General features: G+C 37.3%; 1 protein-coding gene across 1 annotated transcript in view; it reads right to left on the reverse strand.

Moving 5' to 3' along the window:
- Positions 1-22,679, reverse strand: part of ANO2 (anoctamin 2) — a 138,094-nt gene that overhangs the window by 101,346 nt on the left and 14,069 nt on the right. Inside the window, exons 3-9 of the mRNA XM_053977572.1 lie at positions 13,145-13,243; positions 9,328-9,479; positions 8,144-8,198; positions 7,540-7,588; positions 4,581-4,636; positions 4,281-4,322; positions 1,405-1,469 (exon numbers count right to left, since the gene is read on the reverse strand). Coding sequence (XP_053833547.1) covers positions 1,405-1,469; positions 4,281-4,322; positions 4,581-4,636; positions 7,540-7,588; positions 8,144-8,198; positions 9,328-9,479; positions 13,145-13,243 — 518 coding nt within the window. The remainder of the gene's footprint in view (positions 1-1,404; positions 1,470-4,280; positions 4,323-4,580; positions 4,637-7,539; positions 7,589-8,143; positions 8,199-9,327; positions 9,480-13,144; positions 13,244-22,679) is intronic.

Here is a 22,679-nt window from a genome sequence, read left to right on the forward strand (position 1 = left end):
GTTTAAACCACAGGATTTCTATGAAATCATATCAGCACAGTGAAACATTATAATGGAGACAGCAAAATACAAATGAAGATGGAGTGCAAGCATATGTACCTCTATTTTTAACTCAGCTGAGCTGTCAGGTCTGCTAAAACTTGAGAGTTCCTCTAGCCAGTCACAGTTCCATTTAACACTGGTAATATTTACTAACAACACAGCAGGTGCTGTAATCTCATTCTGAGTTTACCTGTTCCGTACAGGAGCTTGTCCCACAGTAACTGCCATACAAAAGGTACATAAATTTTGCACCAAATCTTTGAAACAAAACAAGGTGGAAATTTCCAAGCCTCACAGAACCTTAGTAGGGTTTGATGCTCTCAGTTCCATTTGCCAGTTTGCAACATCTTGCTCCCAGTAAGGAGCAATTCCTTTCACATTAAAAGTTAGTGCTTAACTCTCTGAAAAACTACATGGAGTACTTCAGCTTTAGCTCCAAATATAACAAAATATTTTACAAAGCTTATTGGTTATCCATATTACCAACAGCAGCTTTTGCAGGCAATCACATAGGGGCAGATCATATAATAAAAAATGGTTGGGGTTTGGTTATTCAAAAGACAAATGGTAACAATTGTCATCTTTTTTGCATATACAAATGATTTAAAAACAGATATTTGATGATTTTTTTTTCTATTTCTTAATATCTTAGTTCATTTCTTTCTAGGTAGACATCTTATAAAAGAATATTTCTAGTCAGCTGTTTACTCAATTTTTTTTTCTTCACTCGGTATTTATAGTAGAAACAAAATACGATAAAACAAAAATTGTTTTGTTTTGGCTTCTTTTAGTTATTGTGGGAAATCCTTAAAAATTATGACTGGTTTGTTTTGTCTTATTTTAGAGCCAACTTCTTCCATGTTTGTAAAGAAAAAGTTTATAAATATACAAAAAAAAACCCTACTGGGAACACATATGGATGTGTTCAGACAAATAAAACTTGTAAAACCAGGAGTAAAAAAATCAAATCCATCTAAAAACTGTCAAATACTTTCACACTGATTCATGATGTGAACACCAGCTTCTGATTATTTGCCAGATTTTGTGATCATACCCTCCAATAAAAATTCACCAATGTAAATGGCAATTCCTCTCCTTTGAACAAATCAATACCTGAAAGACCCCAAAAACAAGTATGACATTCTTCCAGAAATAAGCATTATCCAAAAGTATATGTAACAATGGTTGAATGGATTTTTGTTATAGTAAATTATTATCAGAGCCACAAAAAAAAAGCAGAGAGGACATTATTTTCAATGTTCTGATCAATCCAAGATTTCATTTGCTGAAGTAAGTGAAAATGAATTAATCTGCATCACCTCAGAACAAGGTCCCTTGGTGTTTTTTACAAGTGCACATTACCTTATGAGGTCGATAGGCTGAAACTTGTAAAACGCTCCATATCTTGCCCATTCTTGATAGAGCAACTAAAGAAAGAAAAAAAAAACCACTAAAACAAAAACCTGAAAATTAACTTGAAACAAGTTATCCCTTATGTTTTCACAAACATCTTCTAAGAGTTAAAAATACTTGCTGCACTCTTGGGGCTGCTAAACCCACCAGCACCCATAGAAAAGCCACTTGTGTCCCCATGCTGGGGACATCACACAAGGCCACATCTGGTGTTGGAAATGCAGATTCCCCCACAGCTTACAGAGAGCTCAAAGGAAAGACCAGATTCTATGGAAGCTTCTTGCAGTGGGAGGAATCCAACTGGAACAGGAGCAGGGATAAAAGGAAACCTTGAAGGGGCTGGGGTAGGTTGACCATGACATACTCAACTGCAAGAGGCAAAGAATTTGGGATAGTCTTGCTTATTCCCTCTTTCATTCCCATGATTTATGTGACACAACCTCACTGAAGAGGATTGTCCTGGCTGCCATAAAGATATTTTCATATGAATACTTGTTCTTGCCTATTCAAAATCACCCCTTGCCATTACTCCCCAAGCATTACCTACAAAATTTTATTTATTTCCATAAATAATACTACTAATAAATGCATTCACTAACATATACAGAAGAAGAAAGTTAAAACTATTACGTTCCTAAAACTCCCCAAAGGCTGCTTTGAACACAGCTACAGAATGGAATTTGAAGAGCAAAAAGAAAGTTCTGTCTAAAATAGCATTCCATTTAGGAACAGGTACTTTCTGTAAGTTTATAGGAATTTTCTAATCTGCTTCTAATAATAGGGATGCTGTTCTAGTATATGATAACAGTGGATTTCCCAGATGGGTTACAAAACCCTCATGCATTTTTTAATGTCAAACATAGAGATAGCAATGAAGGGTTTCAAGTTACCAGTGGGCCAGAAACCTAAAGACTAAACCAGTGTTTATACTCATGGTGAGTTATCACCATTCTGCTGCTCAATACCTTTCTTAAAAATATTTTCTTTTCTTTTTTTTTTTTTTTTTTTTAAAGCAGAAATCACACTGAAACTGGGAAATCCCTTTAGTCTTAGGAAAAACCGAAACCCCATCAGTCTCAGGTTTTCATTGCATATTTCTAATTTTTGTAGGATGGGACAAAAGTGTTGCATCACTGTGCATTTTCTCCAAGGAAATCCTGAAGAAGGCTCATAAGGATTAACTTTTTATGTTATAAACTGGTACATAAACCTTAATTACTTGTGCTGCCCTATTGGTTTAAGTACCCCATAAGGACTGAGTTCATATTTGGGGTTTTTACAAGAGAAAACTGAATTCAAAGATACAGAGACATTAAAATGGGCAAAATAAAAGGGGGCAGAAGAAAAAAAAAAAAAAAAAGCTTAAAAATGCCCCCCTTTCTTCTAAACCTGATCAGGGTTCTTCAGGAAATTAAACACTGAGACTATTAGATTCAGATAGAAAACAGATGATGTTATGCATAGGAATACTACAGAAGATTCAAGGCCTAGGCAGCAGGGACATATGTGAATAATCAATGAAGTATTTCTGGAAAGAAGCTTTTATGTTTTTAATACTTAACACTTCATAACTGAGCCTAATAAGCAGAATAAAAAGAGGGCAGCACAAGATGCAACTAGTAGGGGGAATATTTTTCCAGACACTGGTCCTTCTAGGCCCTCTTCTCCCCCATTCCATAGTACCCAATTTTCCTCCATTGACTAATGTTAATTCAGTTTTTTTTGTCTAAAATATTTGTTTTCCAAGTCAGTAATCTGTGGAGCTGCCTCTCAGAGAAAATTCTGCAAGTCCAGAGGAGACAATGCCTTCATGAACAAAAAGTTCAAAGTAACAGACACAAATAAAAGAGCTTCTTTTATAGTTTGTTTTCTAACTTTGTTTTGCTTACCAAGGTTCATACATTAAATTAAATTGTATACGGCACATGAAGACATCTAGTGGCTGAATGGCAACATTATTTACCAAAAACTACAAAGATTATGTTTTCAAATTTTACTAATTCAGCATTGAAGAAATCAGATTTATTTGTATGAAATCAGTGTTCATAGTATAGTAAATACTGGAGGTTTCCAAACATTCCCTTTTTCTTGATTCTGCCCTCTTCCCCTTTCTCTCCCTATTATTTTCCCTCTGCATTTCCTATCCCATGTTTGCATATCAAGGAAAATAAAATGAACAAACATTAGAGAATGATATGGAAAGGATTTTAATAGATTACTTATTAGTAATCTATAAAACTAAATTGATTATTTAATAGTAATTAAATGTCTTTTTCCCATTTCTAAAAGTAAGCATATATATTAAACACAGTTTGAATTCACATTTTCTCTTGAGGATTGATCTATTTTTGAATGTCTTTTGATAGCTAAAAACTTTATTTACAAAATAATTAGAAGCAGATTTTTAGAAATTGCATGCAATTTAGTTGAATGCACAATCAAATGAAAAGTACAACTATATTTTATTTTAGTAACCACAGCTCTCTAGGAGCATTTGGTTAGGAAAATAAAAATATTATATGAGTTATTTAATAATTTTAGCTTCCTGACACGTTGAAAATCTTGTATATGCATGCAGAGGGAATCTGGAAGCATTTCAAGATGTAAATTTCAAATTAAATTAACTGACATGCTTTGTAAGAAGACATTATAAAAATCTTGGAGAAACATTTTTAAATGCAGAAATAGAGTAAAATTTGTAATTAAAAAAGCATATGCATTTGTTAAAACATCTACTTGTTTGTACAATGGCTAAGGCTTTACAATGAGATTTAGAACATTATTTATTACATTAAATATAACATGAAATAAATTTTGCATTTTACCTTTCTTTCATTCATGTCATCATTTTGGCCTTCATATTCACCCTGGAGAAAGAAAATAATTTAATAACTGACATAAAAGCAGAAAAAAAACTAAAGAAAAGTTTGGTTACCTGTTCCTACATTGTTAATTTTACTTTTAGGTCACAACAACACAACAAACTCTTATATAAGAGTTTTCATACTAGAATCACACTTAGAAGAGATTTTCAATATCACAGCCAGCAAATAAGAATGTCTGTGAATGGATGTATCCTGAGTGACACCAGCAGAGAACTGGATTTTTTCATAGTGCATACGTACATCGTGAAGTGGGTAGGCTGCATCATAAACATTGTTTGCTATTAATGTGCCAATGCCTAAAAGAAAAAGAAAAATTCAGGTGGTCAACAGGCACAATTGAACAGAAAACATTATTGCAGATTTCATTTCATGACATTCCAGAGGGGACAGAGCTGTGTAACTGACAATATTCAGAATGAGAATCGAGCCACATAGGTGTTCCTGGCTGTGGAAAATGTTTTTTTTTCAGAGAAACTCACTTCCATAAAGTGCCTTTTCTTCGGTGAACAGCACAGTGCAAAGACTCTTCTGACCATTTACTCACCCTAATAGCAAAGAGCCACGTGACTGAGGAGCAAAGCATCCAGAAGTCTTTCTTGAATCTTTACAATGGTCAGAACTACAGATCCCACTGGCCAACAATTAAAAACAACCCCCACAGAAACTTCCACAGGAGTTTGTGGTTATGAAATCATAGAATGGATTGGGTTGGCAGGACCCTAAAGATCAGCCAGTCCCTACCCTCTAGGCACACCTTCCTTTATCCCAGGTTGCTTAAAGCCCCATCCAACCTGGCCTTGGGCATTTCCTGGGAGTTTAGTTTTGCACGGGAATTCCCAGCAGTGACTGCAGCACCTGTAGATAGACATAAGATCCCTACTGGCTTTCAAGACCTGCAACCCTTACAGCAATTCCATCTTCAGTCTCTAGAGGTGAAAACAATTGTTCCATAAAAAGGCAACCAAAGATGAGTAATTTCTAATTATTAGTTATATAAATAAATAAAGATAGATGTATAAATTTATTCCAGGCCTCTCTGCTTTCAATGCCCAGAAAAACAATAACCAGCTATCATGTCTTTAGTTATGAAAAACATTCCATAGTCAAATTACACACTGTCCTGAAATATTTGGGAGAAACCTTCTAGTCAGAGATGCTAGGCAGGCAGTACCAATAAATGTCTTCTCTGATAGGACAAGTACAACTACATGCATTCACAGAATCAGGAAATTATTCTTGGATACTGTCATGCCTGCTCCTGAAAACATTCAGTGTTTGGAAGTTTACAGTGGCTCAGAGTTATGCTAGAAGAAAATAAGACTTCCTTGTATAATATCGTAGGAGCGGAACCAGGTTCAGCCTTAAAAAGATGTAAAAAAAATCCATAAGCAAATGCGTTTGAAGTGTTGTTATTTTCATAAAACAGGTCTATAAAACCAAAGACTGCTATAAGCACTTCCATCATCACTGTCCTGCCTCGTGTGCAAAATGAACAATGAACTCTAATAACAAAAGAAAAAAATTTAAAAAATCTTTTAAACCTCTCCTGATGAGTGGTTTTAAGCTTAAGACCAGTGAGATGGGAAAGCCTTGGTGACATATGAAACAGAGGTCTTTTGGGGGGAAGATCTCAGATGATCAAAGGAATAAGTGAATTTAGGTCAAACATGATGCACAATCCTGTTCTGGCTACAGACCAGAAAGATGGAAAGGACAGAAATGCTAAAATAGTTATTCCATGTCAAATGAGTTCTTGAGCTGACCTGAGCTTGAAGTGCATCAGGCTGTATTTTCATGCTGGAGTTAAAAAATTCCTGAGAAGTTATTACTAGTCCTTTGATCTCTAATGATGGCTTTTATTCCACTATAGACCAGAATAAGCTATTAAAGTAAAGAAAACCTTAAGTAAGAGGCAAGTATCTCCATTGGCAAAGTGCTCTGTACCTTCCTACTCTGTCCTTGAGCTTCTTTCCAGTTTTCTCCACAGCAAATTCCAAAGTCTCCAGGAGAGTTCCCAGCACTCCAGAAAAATAAGGCAGCATTCCCCTCTATTGCCCCACTGGAGACTTTTGAGCAGATCAAAACATAGAACAACACCAAGTAAACAGTTTAAAAAGCAGCAACTGCCAAACAATGTTTTAGAAATTGAGAATGCCTGACATTTCTAAAACCATATTTTCATTTTTTTTAAAGGAAACAGTGTGGCAGTCATAAATTTGAAAGTTTATACTGGAAAAAGGCAAGCGGTTTTGGTTGAAAAAGAAAAAGCATTTGGTTTGGCTTTCATTTCACGATGCTTTTCATGTAATTTAAAAAAAAAAAAAATCTATCTCCTGTCCAAGAAAACCTAAATTAATCTATTTTCCTGTACCAAAAACACATGTTATTGGAGCTTCACTGCCCAATATCACACCAGGACTGTGCAGAATCTCGCTGCAGCACATTATTTGCCAGGAATGTTACCCTTGGACACTGTGATCTGTCCATAGGTGGTTGAGCTTACAGAAAGATTTCCACAAAATATGTTAGGGAACACCATCCAACACTTTTTTTCCATATGTGACATGATCTCACATGGTGAAAGAAAAAGAGTAGAAAAAAGAGTATATAGAAAAGAGTAGAGAAAAGAGAATATGTACACCTGCATAAATTCTGAACCTCAAGAAAATTAAATAAATTCTGAACCTCAAGCTCCAAGTATTTCAGCATTATCCCAAAAGTACCTTCAAAACAGTCATATTTAAATCATATATTTCACTAGACAGCTCAGGGAGGTAATTTTTAAAGCTGAAGCAATAAAAATAATCTGGAATGGTGAATTATTCAATTGAAATGGCAAGAAAAATATAGTCCCGCAAGAAATAATACAACATATTGCAGTTGACATCTGAATTTTCCAAAGCAGATCATACAGTAATCAAATCCAATTTTATAACAATTCATGAAATGTGAGTTATGTGCCAGATACTGCACCTGTAGAAATGAAAAGCCAGCTCCCATTACCATCTAAACCATGGACTAGAAATTATGATTTTATGCCTCAGAAAAAAAACATTTAGTTCAATCTCTATTTTTTTTTTTTTCTTTTGGGAAGATGTGCCAGCATATTTTGTGTCCTGTCAGAAAAATCAATATTCTGCGAGATACCTAAAAAATTCCTTTCAAAAGAACACCTCTAATTCTCTTTCTTCCACCTTACCCATGCTGTTTCTGGCCTTTGTAGATGTGCGCTTCAAAATTTCCCTCACCTGCAAAAAAGAACAGTGGGATAACACACAGATCCTCTTTTAGCATGAATTTCATCATGGAATTAGCAATAAAACAAAGTTCTAAAACAGGTGGCTTCTGCAGTGTTTGTTTGCATAAATATTTCAATCATTTAGCAGGTTTTATTAATGGATTATCTGCCCTAACATTTGTGGGCTAAAGCCTGCTGTGTTGTGTCCTTATAGATATATATGTCCTTATAGAAGTTATGTCCTTATTTGAAGTATAAGAACTATATGCAGGAAATCTAGTTAAAGATTAGGAGCAGAGCTGAAAAGAGCTTTGAACACTGAAGAGGAGTCAATAGCTTCCCTGCAGGGCATTTCCCACTCCTGAACCACCGTGCAGCTCCCAAAACGAATTCCTTACATACATATATGTCAGGAATTCATGTTCTGCAAGAACACACAAATGCATAAATTAATGAAATCAGCAAAGTTGAAACTAAAACACTCCCTGCAAATCCCATTCTAAACCCCACTAGCAAATTCCACTCAGCAGAAAAAGACAAGGATATATTATTTTTATTAACTTACTATTCGGCTGCGGGTTGCATTGTCAAAAAAGGTGTCTTTGTCTTTGATGTTATACCTAAAACATTGAGGAAAAAGAAAATCAGCTCTGTTTTAAGACGTGGAAGCAACACGTAAGACAACATATAAAATTCTATTTAGAAGTCACTCAGAAACCACAGCTAATCAGAAAAGCAGATGTTTAAAGGGAATATAGATGACATAGTACAGCATAACAGAATGTGCTGTGTAAGACCCAGTCATTCAGAGCTCCACCAGGATTGCACTGATGGTGGGCATAAAAATGCAAAATTATTAGTTAATATAAAATGCCTTTTGGCAAGAAGAACCTCTCTATTTTTTACAGAAGATGACCTTTTAATATTTTTCTTATAGCATCCCCTCAACATAATAACATGCTGAGATTGTGTTAGTAGATTTCAACCAGCCCAATGCAGATGTTCATTACTCTTTTCCTGGCCACTCAACAGTCAGCAATTCACTTGATTTCAAATAACCATTCCACCAGAATTATGCCTTCCCTTAAAGCTCAAAATCATCATATGTGAAATTAGCTTCCCAGTTTATTCTCCTCCATCAATTTGACTCATATTCAGAATTAATTAAAATTGTCAGAGGGCAATAAATGAAATGGTGGGTCACTGTATTTATTACTGAATTTTATTTATTGGACATAAATACAAGGAGACACCCAGGAGGAAAAAAGACTGTTTCGTGTCAAACTGGGCCCAGAAATATTATTCTGAGTGAAAGAGCAGGTGTCAAGAATTCCTTATCTGCATATTATTAGCTGAGTTTTAATTGCTACAATAAATCTATCAAGATGGAAAATACCACTGTATTTCTACTAGCTCTTGCTTTTTTCTAAACAGGCAGTAATATCCTTAACCAAATAATAGGAGTTTGGTGGGAGGATTTCTACATTTCAAGCTAAATATACTAAAATTGATTTGATGCACTGCTTCCAGGGCCTTATCCTACAGAAGAGGAACACCAGAAGAAAGTCTCTGCAGCTTGTATTTCTCTTAATCCACTGAAAAAAGGACAATTTTGGATGTTCCCTCAGAATTTCCAGATATGCTTGATGAACTTCTGAATTTTGACTGAAATGTGGGAAAAAGAAATTACAACTCTAAAACAATGCATTCCAGCTTTCTTCACTGTCCATCACATTTTAAAGTACTCACAAATATATTTTCTCTCTGGAAAATGGGTAGGACAAGGTTTTCATCTTGGTATCTTCTTGCTGTGGCACCTGGGGTTGCAGAGGTTCAGTCAATTTACACCATATTTCATTTAACGTTTTGAGTATTCCCTTTTCTTCTGTGATTTCATACATCTGAGGAAATAAAACTGTACATTAGTATGTCCCTTTCAAAATTACACTAAAATAAAGGAAAAGAAATAATTTTCTGTACACATATGTTTAAACCTGTAATTAAAATAAGTGTCTTCTCTGAAGACATATTCCCATATAACTGTAAGCAGCTGAATCCATATGGGTTGCAGTTCCAAAAAGTTCTTGTCCCTCACAGGCTAATTCCAGAAAAAAACCGACAAAACCTCAGTGCAGAATTATTATTACAAGAAAAAAGAAAACCAGTTCTTCACCTGGAACTCCAGGTACCTGGTCATCTCACAGTTAAACCACCTGTCCAGAAGGATACTATTAAAATATAATAATATTAAAAACTTTACTAAAATCCAGGGAAAAAACAGCTACATCTACTACCTGCCTCTCATCCACTAGGCAGGGAACCTTAGAGTAGAAGGATATATAATTAGTTAGCCAGGACTTATCCTTTGTGAAACCTTATTGTCTGTGCCTGAGGAATGCTTTGTCCTTTAAATGCCTTTCTGCTGCAGATGATATGATTTTCTCCATAATTATTCCAAGTCCTGAGGTTGGAATATTAGGGATGTCATTTCCTGGCTCTTCCCTCTTGTAAGTTGTAATAACACCGAGTAGCTCCCATTCAGCAAGTACCAAGTCCTTTGGGAGCGGATTGAATGGGTCCTGCTAATTCCTTCAGTACTTTGGGATCAATTCACAGGGCCCTGTGGACTTCTGGACATTTAGTGGATACTGATGCTCCCTTAAAAATTCAGTGGCCACAAATGGAAAGTCACAAACTGTTCCCACAGCTGCAGTCTTCTGCCTCAGGACCAGGCAGTCCAAAATAATTAATATTAAAGGCTGAGACAAAAAAAAAAAGCATTGAAGACCTTATTTTTCCATCATCCCTGTTTGTCAGGTGACCATTTCCAACAAGGATTGGTCCGGTATTTTCCTCACACCTTTTCTTGTTATTAACATCATTTTAGAAGTCTTTTAGTTGTGTGGCACAACACTGGCCAGTTTGAGCTCTAGATGAGTTTTGGCCTTTTGTGTTTTCTCCCTGAATATGCGAACCACAGCTTTGTAAACTTCCTGTGAGGCCTGGTCTTGCTGCTAGAGATAGAAAATTGTTTTTTCGTCTCAAGCTCCACGAGGAATTCCCTGTTCAACCAAGCACTCATGGAGCACTCAAAAGCAGATTCCCAGGGAGCAGTGCTGAGTAGCTCCCTGAGTGGTTTAGAGTTTACTCTCTTGAAACCTAGAGCAACAATTCTGCTGACCTTTTTTGTTCTCATTAGACTGAATATTTTAAATTCAGCCGTTTTGTGGTTGCTGCAGCTAAGGTGGTTGTGGTTGTGGTTGCTGTAGCCTTCTACTATCACATATCCCACACGCCCTTCTCTCTTCAAAAATATCCAGTCTGGAAGGGCATCTTCCCTAACTGGCTCACTGAATCCTTGTGGCAAAGTATTATCTGCAACACCCTTCAGGAATTTCTCAGACTTGCTTGTCACAGCAGTGCAGCATTCCCAATTAATGTTTGGGAAGTGGCCATTTCCCACAAGCACAAAAAATTTCTCCTGCTTGCCTATGGAATGATTCATGAGTCCTACAAAACACTCAATGACATCTGCCTTGTTTTGCATCCCCCTAACCCTCACTCAGAAGATGTCAGCCTTATAATCCCTTAAATGCAGCTATTCCATATAGGAATACTGCCCTTCCATACAGGACAACTCCTCCACCTCTCCATCTCTGCCTGTCCCTCCTGAACAGCCTTTACTTCCCTATCCTAGCACTCCAGTCACAGGATTCAATCCCCCAAAACTCACTAAAGCCAGAGACATCACAGCTCTGGCCACAGAGCAGCCCTCCCAGTTGTTCCTGTTTGTTTCCCATACTCATGGTTGAGCCTGGCACAGTCTCACTCACCAAAATAGCTCTGTCATCGTATCCAGAAGTTTGTACATAGTTAAAAGGGCCCAGAGGGTATCTTTTCCCAGCATGTCTTATATTCTGAAAGATTATTTAAAACTGAATGTTTGAGATTTGTAACCAATTTGTGTTTAGAGGTGGATTAATACTTTCCCCTGAAAATGCCTTTTTTTTAATGGTTTAATATGATCCTTGAATAAATAAAAATAGCATCACAGAAAATACCTAAGGTGTCTTGAGAGCAATATTTTGTATCGTTGAATAAAATCGGAATTTTCCTTTTAGTGGTTACTGGATGAATTTTTTATTTTATATTGCCAAATCCCCAAAATGCAAGATTTCAGTTTTGTCAAAGTGGATTTTTTTTTTCCTTTCAAAGGAAATTCCTCTTTCAACTGTTTTTAATTTCAAAAAAACACCTAAACTCTAGGATATGAATCAAGCTTGTTTCTGGTAATGTTGCCCTTTCTACAGCTAGAGATAAGAGAAAATTTTTTTCTCCAAATCAGAGGAGAGAGGGAGGATGCAGAACTGTTGTGAATGAGGAGGGTGCCATCAGAGATTATCAGCTCCTGGACAGACCTTAACCCAGGCCAAAATGATGGCAATACTCATCAATTAAAATAGTGTAAAATTTACTTTGGTGCATCTGCAAAAAACTTGGAGGAGAAAATTCCCATGAGAGCAGAAGGAGGGAGAAATAAACAGGCACTAAAAATGCATAAAAGGAATTAATTTTGGAAGAGATCAAAGAGAGGAGTTGAATATGTAGAAAGTTTCTAGGGGTACTGTAGCTGTCTAAAACCTACTCATTTTCAAAGATAGATTAGAAATATCCTTTTTTTTTTTTTTCCCTGGGATGCAAACACATTGAGAGTATGCAAGATTGATTTGGCCAGTCTTCTGATAATGACAGGTTGTAACAGCATGAAATGTGAACCAGAATGAAGATTTTGGTGGGTGAAAACAAGATGAAAAACTCAAACAAAGATCAAACAACGCAGTCGGAGAAAACAAAATCAATTTTTCCTTTATTTCTAATGCCAATGCAAAGAAATAATTGTTCTTTAGTGCAGTTGATGAGTATCACTAACTAAAAGCACCAGGCAGTTCCCCTGACTCCAGTGGAGTTGTTAACCAATGGACTAAATAATTTCAGGAACACAGACTGGGGAATTTGCTACTCAGAATTTACAAGGTTTGCCAGCAACTCTGCTGAAAACAGACAGAAAAGAAGGGAGTGAGCTGAAGTTTTAGTGACAACAGGCAGGTCTGAATTCACTAAGTCATTGATACCATCAAAACAGATTCTCTGGGGAGAGCTTCTCTCTCTTTGGAGAAGTCTTAAGACAGTGACCAGTTTCATACTATCTTTCACATTACCCCTCACCTTTGAGAGAATCTCCTTGACAAAAATCCAGACAGCTCCTGCCTTCTCAGCTTTCAAAGCCCTCCTTAACACTCACCTCTGTCATCACCCTCCTGCATGCAGTCCATCAGCCAGCTGCCTCTGTGGCCTTTAGAAACCCCTTTGGAAATCCCATCTTAAATATAGCTCTGAACAGTAAATCATCTCAAAAGATTTGGAAATGTGAAAAATAAGTCTGACAGTTCATTTTCTCTGATTTTTGAAACAAAGTAACTCCATGGGCTTCTATACATTTAATGATGATCCTGATCCCTGCTTCTTCAATCATAAAACATATTGATAGAAAATGAGAGATATTTACCTTTTTAGTGGGCATTTTTATTTTAAGGAGTTCTGCTTCTCGACTGAGGACTTGCCAAGGCGCGTGTATACGGACAAAACTCAGTCCTTGGCTCTTGTTCTGAAACACAAAAAAAGAGGAAACAATGTATTTAAATATTCTTGAACACAATGTAGTGCTAATATCTCAAGCTGTCAGCTCCAACTAAATCATTCATCAGTAGGCAGCAAACACAGGGAATAAACAACTTCTGCTACAACAAAGTGATATTTTCCTTAAAAGCTGAATCTTTTATGCTCTAAAATCCATTAAGCTACTGCCTGCAGTGTAGCTGTGTGTGCACCAGGATGACAGAAAGCTAGAGGTCCAGACTTTGGAATTATGTGAATGAGAAACACCCAAGATCTGCTTTTTTTTGTACATTGATATTTTAGAAGGGATCTGATTTCTTTAGTGGGCCTTTGTGTCCACCTGAACCAACAAGATTAAAAAAAAAAATTCTCCTGCTCTCGTTGGGCTTTACTTTAGTTCTCATTTTCAGTTTTGTCCAACTATTTTCCAGACACTTCATCAGATTAGTGGTTCCTTACAGGGAATCTGGCCCAACATTTGTTGCCCTAAATATGTGCAGTTGGAATAGCAAACCTAAGGAAAACATAAAAATTTAACTTCTGAACAGAGATATGAACCTCATGTTTATGTAAATGATTGGTTATGCTGGTCAGAAGCATAAAATACCCAAAAGAGCTTTGGCACAGCCAGTTTTTTGCAAGCCTTGCAAAAGATGTCCTGGTAGCACATCTGAGCTACAGAAAGGAATCCTGAGAGCAGAAAGCAGCACCCCTGAGAAGAACATGAAAATTAAATGAAGACAGTGTTTTCCTCAAGGCACACAAAGAAATTGTACCAGTAAATCACAGGGGTAAATGTTTGCTGTGGAAATGTAGGGAAGAAAAGTTGGGAGGGAGATTAGAAGGTGAACATCAGAGAAATCAAGGCAATGACCAGCTGTCACACCATCTCCCATACTGCACCTCCTCTTGGAGGGGATTTCCTTGACAAAAATCCAAACAGCTCCTGCCTTCTCAGATTTCAAAGCCCTCCTGAAAACTCTCCTCTGCCATCACCCTCCTGAACACAGACTGTCAGATGATATCCTTTAGGGAAAGACATGGAAGTGGACACAAGAAGACTTTCAGGAGGAATTTCTTCACTGAAAGGGTGGTCAGGCATTGGAAGGGGCTGCCCAGGGAGGTGTCCAAGGAATGACTGGATGTGGCAGTGCTCTGGGCTGGATGACAAAATGGTAACTGGTCAAAGGTTGGACTCAAAGATCTTGGGAGGTCTTATCCAACCTCCGTGATCCTGTTATTCAAAGGCTTCATTAAGGCCAAGATTAATGATCTTTGTGTGGCTGCTTCCATCTTTATGTAAACCCCAAACATGTGTTTGCTGAATGTGTCTTTCATATGCTTCCTGATTAAAAATCAAAAATAAAAAGTTAGATGGAAATCCTACTATTAGTGCAGTCATTTTGCTCTTTTTTTCCCCTACAGGTGCAACATGAATGATAAAAATCACTCCCTCACCTTCAGCTAACACTTCTTCAGTGGACCAATGCTATTTTAAAGAGCAGAATGAGCTGCAGAATCTCTCTTCCATCAGTCCACTGGGGAAGTCAGCTTTAAGAGATGGAAGGAAAAATTTACTGGGCATGAGCAGATGTTCTGGTAATCATGTGCTGAAAATAGATTAATAACAGATGAGAGGTTAAATTTCAGTGGGTGAAGATCAGGAGTTTCTTCTGAGTTTTTGGCTAAAATCAAGCACGTGTCCCTGTCTGGGGGATTATATTCCATGCTGGCAAGAGGAAGGCCAGTGTGATCTAATTGGTTGCTTCCACCTCAGGCTCATATGACTACACAGATTGCAAATAAAATTAGGCAAATAATTTGATTGAAAAGACCAGATGAAGAATGTGACCCTTGTATATTTGAATAAAAATAAATTGGAATGTTGTGCTGTTCATGAAGTGATATCAGATGATGAGGAATCAGACCATTAAAAATCTTTAAAAAGCTTAAAAATCACCCCATGATGGGAAATTAAGGTAATTTTAACAAACACTAATGCAAAGTAAATAAAGCAGGGAAAACGGGACTAGGTGGCTCCTGCTGAATGATAGTCAGAAGATGAACAATGGGCTGCTGGATGTTCACCTTGGGATTCCTAGAACCACATCTCCTACATCTTCCTAATATACAAATTAATGAAAGAATTTTAAAATAAATTTGAAACCATCAATTTAATATCATAGCTCAAGAGATGAGCCATCTAGCTCATTTTCTATGGGCTCACCAAAATGAAAACCTATAGGACTACTCCTTTGGTAAGATTCCTTTCCCCACTTTTCCAGGCTTCACCTGCAGCAGTTCCAGGTGTCTTTAAATGCCCTTTTTTCCTTATGACGTCTGGCAAGGATCTGCTCAATTAGCTTCTTCCCAGAGGGCTTCCTGTATTGCAAACATCTCCAAAAGTTAGAACTTGCTTTTCTCCTTGCCAGAGTGGATTTATAACTGCATACTGGAGACACCCCCTAACTGCTGTTAATCACCTGAAATGATAATTGTGCACATGCTCATCATTTTGATCTAATGAAATGCTGTCAGTCTTCTATTTTGAATGCTCAGAAATCACTCCTGCTGATTCATTGTACTCTGGATGTGTCACTAAAGCCAACAAGTAGTGTTGGCAAACACTGGTTTTGTTAGACTGTTCACTTGTTATTTAATACAGCCATCCTTAATCGAGTCCTTTTTCACTTGCAGCTGATGTCCCACAGGATTTTATCCTTGGCCCTGCATTGTTCCATGTCTCTATCACTGCACTCCCTGATTATATTATTTAAATTACGAAGGATTCCTAGGCAGATGACAAACAGATTTGTTGCTTTCATGATGCCTTTTTTTCCCTGTCAAATCTATATTCCATATTACAAACTTCTTCCAGTAAGTTTCAAGAGTGGAAGTTTTTCAATAAATTCATTCAGAATTATTCAAGATATATTTATATCTTGGCTGCTTCTCTGTTTTCTGGAGTTGAATTTGGTTTTCCCATTCCAATCGGAAAGCTCACCATTAAAGTCAAATGGAAGAAAATCTGGAAGGTCTGCTTTGCTTTTCAATCAGCACTTGAAAAAAAAAAAAAGTATTGGGTATTTCTTTCAGTTTATCATGATTCTTAGCAGTCTATAGCAGGGCTTTAACAGCAGCCTATATTGCATTTTTTCAGTCTTGGACTGGAAACATATAGGCTGAATAAAATTCAAGTTTCTCCAAAGGAGGCTTTTTCTACCTGTCCTGCCTTAACAGTAAAACACATGAGTACCTGAATCAGCTGCAAGTCTAAGATTTATTGCAAACGTATCACCATCAAGGCCACAGCAGAAAAAAATGTATGATAACTACAGGTATTCTCATATATATAAAGGGATTATTCTTTTTATTGGAAGCTGAACGTTCTGAAACATGACTAGACAAGCATAACTAAGCAAAACTAAATTTGTTTAGGCACCTCTAACATGAGCTAAATCATACGGTACTAAAGGCATCAGGTTTGTCAGTCACTATCAAGCCAAGAAAGGGCAAAACAAATGATTTTATTTTGGAAGAGCCCCAGGCTAATTTTTTTTTATGGTGAGCACACTGTTCCTAGGAACTTTGCAAATACAGAATTCATTGCTGAATGCTACAGCTTAGTATTTATCATCATTTCCTCATCATGAAATCACTAATCACTCCATATTTAAGGAATACAGTTTATAAATAACTTACATATTAAATAAATAGTTATTTTTAAATACTACTCCAAAGAAAAAAAAATCTGCTGTGTATCTTAACAGGAGGAAAAAGTAACACCAAAGGGTAGAAAGAAGCTGAAAATAAGTTATTAACTAATGTCTAAGGGAGTCCAGGGAACTGCCAATCTTTCTAATGATTTTTTTAAAAATGTGCATAGGAAATGGAGAAGGCATAAAACCTGAAGCATGTAAACTTCTTAGGAAAAAAAAAAAACAAATAACTGAACTTTAAACATTTTATCCTTCAGTGATTATGAAATGGACAGAAAAATACGTGGGAGCAATATTTTAATGGCTCCAGTTAATATAATGAGACAACACTGGGAAAGCAACAATGAAACAGTTTGCAATGAGGAAAAGAAAAGACAGGTCCTATTAGCTCAGTAAAAGTAATCATCTTCCCATTAATTCCATCACCAAATGGATCCATCATGTCTGCAAAGGCAATTGTTCAAAATTAATGTCTGCTCTCCTGATACCAGCCCTGGAAATCGAGGCAAATACCAGAGTGATGTGATAGTGCAAATAAAAAGCAATTCCTTGTTATTATCCCAGAACTGTGGTCACCTTCATTTCACAAGAGCAGAGCCAAGTGCTGAGCTGTTGGCCCCCAGCACAGGTAGCGCTGGATTGCATGACACAGCACAGCCAGATTCAGGCAGAGACTGTAAAAGTGGCTGTTTTCTGCCAAAGAGATTGAATTTCTATCTGTGAAACAGTGTGTTTCTGTCCCTAGAGCTTTGTGTCCAAGATACAAAATCAGTCCATCACCAATGATAGTGTGGGCCAGTTCCACTAGGAAAAGGAAGTGCAGGGCACTGGTCCAGGTGAGACAACATCCAGAATGCCCTGACATGGACATCTCAGTCCAGAGCAACTCCCTGCTCATGCTAGCTTATAGTAGAGGCTGTATCCTATAATTGTAGGCTGGTAATTTAATTCTGCCTCTTAGTCTATGAAGACAATGGAACTTACCTCTATCAAAAGACTTATGTGAAGATAAATATGTTCCAGATTGAGAAGTGCTCAAATAAGGCAATAAACTAATAAGACAGTATGGCTATATATTATGCATCTGTCACACTATGACACAAAATAACTCATGCACACACACTAAGATCGAAAGAGCAAAAGGAAGCAAAAGGAGCAAACTTTATTTCTGACCTCGTAATATATAGAATTCCAAAAGTGGCAGTGGATTGGAGGATGAAATTGTCACCTCTCCAACCACACTGGTCAAACCAACAGTCCATCAATTCTCTCCTCCCACAAAGAAGAATGCAGAACAATCATTATTTACATGACACTGCCTGAGAAACTCCAGTAGAAATATGTAAACATCAGAAGGCATAGAAAACTTTTAAAAGAACTTTAAAACTTTTAAAAGAACAGGGCAACATGAATCTTATAGTTTTTATATTTTCCTTCACGTAACCCTTTTACCCTTGCCAAAGTTTCCCTTTTCTATTTCGATTACTTTTCCAGGGTGTAGATTCACCTCAGTGCATGGGAACACAGACATGCTCAAGACCTTAAGTAAAGCTGCAATAATGTACACATTTTGACAGCTTACTTTTCTCTTTCTTAATTTCTACCAACAGTGATGATGTCAATATCCTGTTTATTTTGTGCTCTTACTCCCGCCTGTGAACATAAACAGTTAAAGTATATAATAAAATATAATAGTGTGTATGAGCATAGAACAGAACACCTGGTCATGAAAGATCTGGCCAAAACACCTAAAAGAACCCTATAAAATCTCAAGTTCTTAGGTAAAGCACTGTGGAATGAAACAGTTGGCTTTGCTCATCCTTTGCAATGTTTCCTCATGGCATTGCAACCTCTCCAACCAAAATCTTCCCACTCATGTACAGACAGGAAGTGTCTCTGAATGGAAGATGATACAGGAAGCCTAAAAACACAGGTGTGCTTCACCAAAGAAAATGGAAATTTGTAATGGCAAGGAACAGAATGAAAATGAGCTGCCAGAAACTCAAGCACAAATGTAGAATAGATTGATAAATCTGCCAAATAAAACAAAAGAAAAAACTAGAGCACAGACCTGTGCATTATTGCAGTGTTCAAAGCAGGATCCATATGCAAGTGAGCAACAAATATGCAAGGATTGTCATTCATTTTAATTCTTTGTAAATACGCATTTTGGATTAAAAATTACTGCACTTGCATCAATATTTTCCAAATGTTTATCTTTGTCCTCTAGTCACTACAGCATGAAAAGTATGACTTTCAAACATAAAGCAAAATCATCTCTAATTATTTAGAATAACTTTATCAGCAAAATTTTCCTGTGTCAATGACACAAATTTCTTGCTATGAAAGTCTGGCACAATTTCAACACATATTCTGAGATTGAATACTGTAAATAATAATAATAAAATTTAAAATTGAGAGCCTCCTCACCCAAATCAAACTGCCTCACAGAGGAAGGGAGGACTGTGTCTTCTCTACCACCTCCTGTATTTTGGCAGTGTCAACTGAAAATCATGTAATCAGCTGGCCTGGCTACCCTCAGTGCCAAATTAGCTAAAAATTAAGACAATATTCTGTGGAATACATCATATCAAACTTTATCATCAATAATAAAATCAACAACCTTCTTGAGGCCAAAGAGTTAAAAAAGGGCATTATGTAATTCCTCTTGAGGGAACGAGACTCACTAATCTGCACAGAGATTTATGGCCTAAACAATTTTCCAGATGAAGCAGCAAGATTATGGCAGTCAATCTTTAGACCAGATAACAGGCATGTACTCAGTGAGGGGATTAATGAAACAGAGACTGAACCCTCATTCTAGCAAACTCAATTTTAAGCAAAAAAAGGTATTTGGAGAAAAACGAAAAAAATCAAAATACTTAGGACACCAGCCTGAAAAAACAGAGGGAAGGTACCTTAAAATATTGCTTCATCACTCCATGGTTGATCAACAATCATATGAAGGGACGATTCAATTTTGTGTTGAAAGATTTTAAAGTTCAATTTGTTCCTAGCAAATATACTTTAGGGGTGTTCTGTAATTGGAAAGTGTTAACAGATGGTACAAATGCACTCAGTTTAATAAGAGGGCTCTCCTAATCGGAGGCTACAAGCTTTTCCAGGATGGTGTGGCCCTTCGAGGTCTCCCTCTCCAAAGATCAGTAGCAGTAAAAGGAAGGTTGGCTGTATTTGCAGGGGCTTGACTGGGAGAGGATTAAGATGAAAATAATCAAAGTATCTGGGCTGGCTTTTTTGCTGGCAGGAAATCCAAAACCTCCCTGGACAGCCACAGCCTCACTGCAGACAGGGAGAGATGGGGGAGAGTCAGGGGCAGTCATAGAGAATCATCACATGACTCATTTTGGATAAGGCAACAGGTCCTGGGGCGGAGAAATAATCAGTGAAACAACAAGAAACTGGGTAGGAGGAGAACCTGCACTGCTGGAAAAAAATAAGAAGTCACTAAGGAGATTTTGCAGTGTTAGTAGTACCCAACATCAGCTTAAGTGGCCTGGAGAAAGATAAAACAGATGAAGTTTTTCAGGGAAGCAAGGATAAGGGAAGACTCTGAAAAATTGTAGAAAATCTCTGTAAAAGCCTGAACAATGGCAAAGAGCTCTCAGTGAAAATAAATATAAAGCAATACCTGTGGGTTAAATCTAGATTCACACAATAAGATGCTGGGCTCTGATTTCACCTATACTGGTCAGTAATGACACTCGAGAAAATCCTTTGAAAAATAGTAGCTCAGTATTTTCTAAGAGCCAAGAAGTAAAGTAAAGCTTACATTTTATTAGGAAAGGTACAAAGACTAAGGAAAAAAACCCATTCAAACATAATAGTATCCACATCTTGAACTCAGTGTGCACTCTCTGCCTCCTCACCTCCAAAGAGATAAGTTAGACCAAAAATGGGTTCAGAGGACCCACAAAAGCCTTGTTATGGTATCTACATAGGAATCACTGAAAAGACTGAGACCTTTTGTTCTAGAAACTTGAGGAAGTTATTGTGGAAGTCTATAAAATCCTGCATGATAAGGAGATGGGGTGTGGATGGACTGCCTGGAGTCTCTTTCAGAGCAAGCACTACAGGGCCTCAGACAAAGCCAAATTAAAAATCAACAAAAGGACATAAACACTAATGCAGCAGGGAAGTACCTCTGCCTTGTAGGTGCAAAAACTGAATAGCATTTTAAGAAGAAACTGTGCCAGACTTTGGGATAGAGATTCCCAGAAGGTTCCTAGGTGGGCAAACAACATCTCATGGGGGAAAGCAGCTGAGTTGGACATAGCTGTCACCAGCAGAAAATCAGAGTAAAAGCATCACAAAAATTTGCACCATTCCTGCTGTTTCCTAAACATTTTAACCACTGCAGCTGTTGGAGACCCCGCACTGCACTGAGGGAATCTCTCCCACCACAGGATCATTTCATGGTAGTATTGCCAATACCTGGAGAAGCAGCTCCCAGCCAGCGAGGCACAAGCCTGCTCCAGCTGAAATGTGGAGCTGAGGAGCTCTGCTGGGTGTTTGCAGGCTCAGGAGTGCCTCAGGAGGGTGTTCTTCTGAGGACTTAAGAGACTCTTTGCTTGAGAAAGAACCTCAGGACATGTTCTCGTAACAGACTGCCACAGCATTCACTGTCTCTAGCCTGAGAACTGTTGCCTACATGAGCCATTCAGTGTGATCACACTTCAAGTGACATCATTAAGTTTACAACAAAGGACATATCAGGACTGAGACCAAAAGGAAAAAGTGGGAGGGGTTTGCCTTTTTATTTCCCCCCCACACTTGTTTTGTCAGTCATCAGTAAACAAAGATGTCTCAAGCAAAACTTGGCTCCATTTGCAGAGGGCATGACCAACTCTGTCTATCAGTATCAGTTTAATACTGATCAAAAAGTGCTTTTGGTTCTTGGCATGCAGTAAGGAGAGTATTCAGAGACGGGAGATTCAATCTGCAAAACTGGGAGCAAGAAAAACAAGCAAGAATTAGCAGATTTAAGCAGTAACTGGCAAACAAAAAGAGAGGAGGAGACTAAGGCATGAAAAGTTAGATGCATATTTTAGCTCGCTAAAGAAACAATACAGAAAATAGTGCCTTTGCCTTTCATTACTACATATCCATCCTGGCACTTCTATTACACAAATATTGCACTTGGGGTCAAGGATCATTTAAATGTATTGTGATACCCTGACCATAAAGTTCTTCAGTCAGATCAAAGTCTCATTTGCACAAGTTTGAGAGGACAGCACATATCACCTTATATTCCTACTTCAATTTATCTTGGCTACTCTGTTCTATTTTCTTATAAACAAATTAAAATTTTGGTAATACAGAATCAGTTTTTTTTTTTTCCCTGTGTTTATTCAGAACTGAATAACTGGATCACTGAATAACTGAGCTGGATCCTCATCTGTTGTACACCCCAACAGTTGTATAAATAGCAGTAACCACACAGATCCAGATCTGGTTATATAACTTGTGCACGTGATGGGAAAACATTAAAAATATAACTTTAAATTTAGCATTCACTATTAAAAATATTGAGTGGGGCTTTTGCCAAGAAATTCACACATCAGTCGCAGATAACTGAACAGATGTTTTGACTGAAGCAGGCTTCAACTCGGACATTCACACATATACAAAATGACCTTTAAAACTGATATTATGATTTTAGAGCTTCCTCAAATTTTGCTTTAACAA

The sequence above is a fragment of the Vidua macroura genome, chromosome 5 (assembly GCF_024509145.1).
Source record: "Vidua macroura isolate BioBank_ID:100142 chromosome 5, ASM2450914v1, whole genome shotgun sequence".
Lineage (NCBI taxonomy): Eukaryota > Metazoa > Chordata > Aves > Passeriformes > Viduidae > Vidua > Vidua macroura.